Raw genomic sequence first — 1701 nt, 5'->3', positions numbered from 1 at the left:
TACGGGTGTCCCAATCCCGAGGTACCCAGGGATCTTTACTCCCTTCATGTTCAAACTCCCCTACGCCTTCTGCTGTGTTTTTCCTTCCCTCGACGGCAAGCGAGGGAGCTCTCCATGAGAAGTTGTCGCCGCTCTGTTTGCTTCTTGCTTCTCATGGACAGCCAAAACCCCACGTGTTGGCCGTGCGTGGCAACCCACTAGAAAGATGGGTGGTGCACTGTGGTCCCCTATGCATCAATCGGCTGGTAGCTAGTCACCTGAGTGGCTAGTCTGCTAGGGATCAAGCGAAGGGGTTACTCCTTGGGCTTGGCGTTAAGGGTGGTCACTGTCCCCGGGGGTAACTCCGAGCGTATAGGTTCCGGCTAGCATCAAGGTAAGCGCCGAGGCTGGGAATGGCCAGAGCCGGTGGCTGCCTTCCCTTGTTGGGCTCCATGGTGGGCGGTGCCGTTGGACCCGAATCTTTTCTGATATCGTATGGGCTCCTCCAAACGTGGTCGTAACAGTGGGCGTAAAGTTTACCATATTACCACTAATATTCATTATTTTGATAAGTTTTTTGTAATCAAGCGCCTATCGGATAATAAAGAGACCTTTTCTTCTGTTTCACCGTTTCTTGTGCAGAAAGCAATATCAGCTACAGTTGGTGATGTCCTATCTATTCGGAAAATGCGATCTGGTGATCTGCTAGTGGAAATAAACACCAAAAAACAAGCACAACAAATTATCAAACTCAAAGCTCTTGCAGATATTCCGGTTTCCTTGAATTCACATACATCTCTAAATTTCTCCAAAGGGGTTATTACCTGCGGAGAACTATTCAATGTGTCTTTAGAAGAAATATCCCATGAATTGAAACCACAAGGAGTGACGCAAGTTCGCCAGATTACAATTCGGCGAGAAGGTCAAATACTCCCAACTAAACACTATATACTTACATTTCACAGTCCTAATATACCAGAATATATATATGCGGGCTATATAAAGTTACCAGTTCGACCGTACATTCCGAATCCTTTAAGATGTTATCAGTGCCAGCGATATGGTCATTCCAAAGTAAATTGCCGCGGGACACTAACTTGTGCCCGTTGTGCTGAAAAAGGGCATGACAGCCAGCAGTGCACCGCAAAAGAAAAGTGCGTGAACTGCGGTGGTGATCACCCTTCATATGCTCGATCTTGCCCACGCTGGAACTTGGAAAAACAAGTGACATCATTAAAAATAAAAGAAAATTTATCATACTCCGAAGCCAGGCGTAGGGTCCAAACTCCTACTCCTGGTGTAAGTTATGCTTCCGTTGTCCAAAAATCGTTTTGCATAAATTGTTCCTGTGAGAACTGTATGAAGCAGACTACAAAGACAAAACCTCCTGCAAAAACTTCTGAATCTGATTCTGAGAATTCTGTTAAAAGCCTTCCAGAATCTCCTAAACCTGACCTGTCAACATCGAAAAAAATTCGGAAAAAAAAACTCAGTCCTCACTGACATTAAAACTCGCAAAACGTGGTCTTTCATATAAAGACCTTTCCTCGAAACTGCAAAAGTCTACTTCACGGAATTCAGTTGCTTTAGGGTTGGCGAAAGATGGTATAGCCCATAAGGACTTAACGTCCATTTTTGGGGGAAAACCAACCATTCCCGATTTTAAGCTCCATCCATCGGAGGATGAAGATGCACTTGATATGAGTTGCGAAGATCAGGCAA

At 45.1% G+C, this 1701-nt stretch overlaps 1 protein-coding gene across 1 annotated transcript; it reads left to right on the top strand.

Moving 5' to 3' along the window:
• The first annotated feature begins 474 nt into the window (after positions 1–474).
• Positions 475–1482, top strand: LOC129966447 (uncharacterized). The gene has a single exon (XM_056080872.1). It carries the CDS (start codon positions 475–477, stop codon positions 1480–1482), a length of 1008 nt encoding a protein of 335 aa, XP_055936847.1.
• The last annotated feature ends 219 nt before the right edge of the window (positions 1483–1701 follow it).

This window comes from Argiope bruennichi, chromosome 4 (genome assembly GCF_947563725.1).
Source record: "Argiope bruennichi chromosome 4, qqArgBrue1.1, whole genome shotgun sequence".
Taxonomy (NCBI): domain Eukaryota; kingdom Metazoa; phylum Arthropoda; class Arachnida; order Araneae; family Araneidae; genus Argiope; species Argiope bruennichi.
This window is presented reverse-complemented; position numbering and strand designations above follow the sequence as displayed.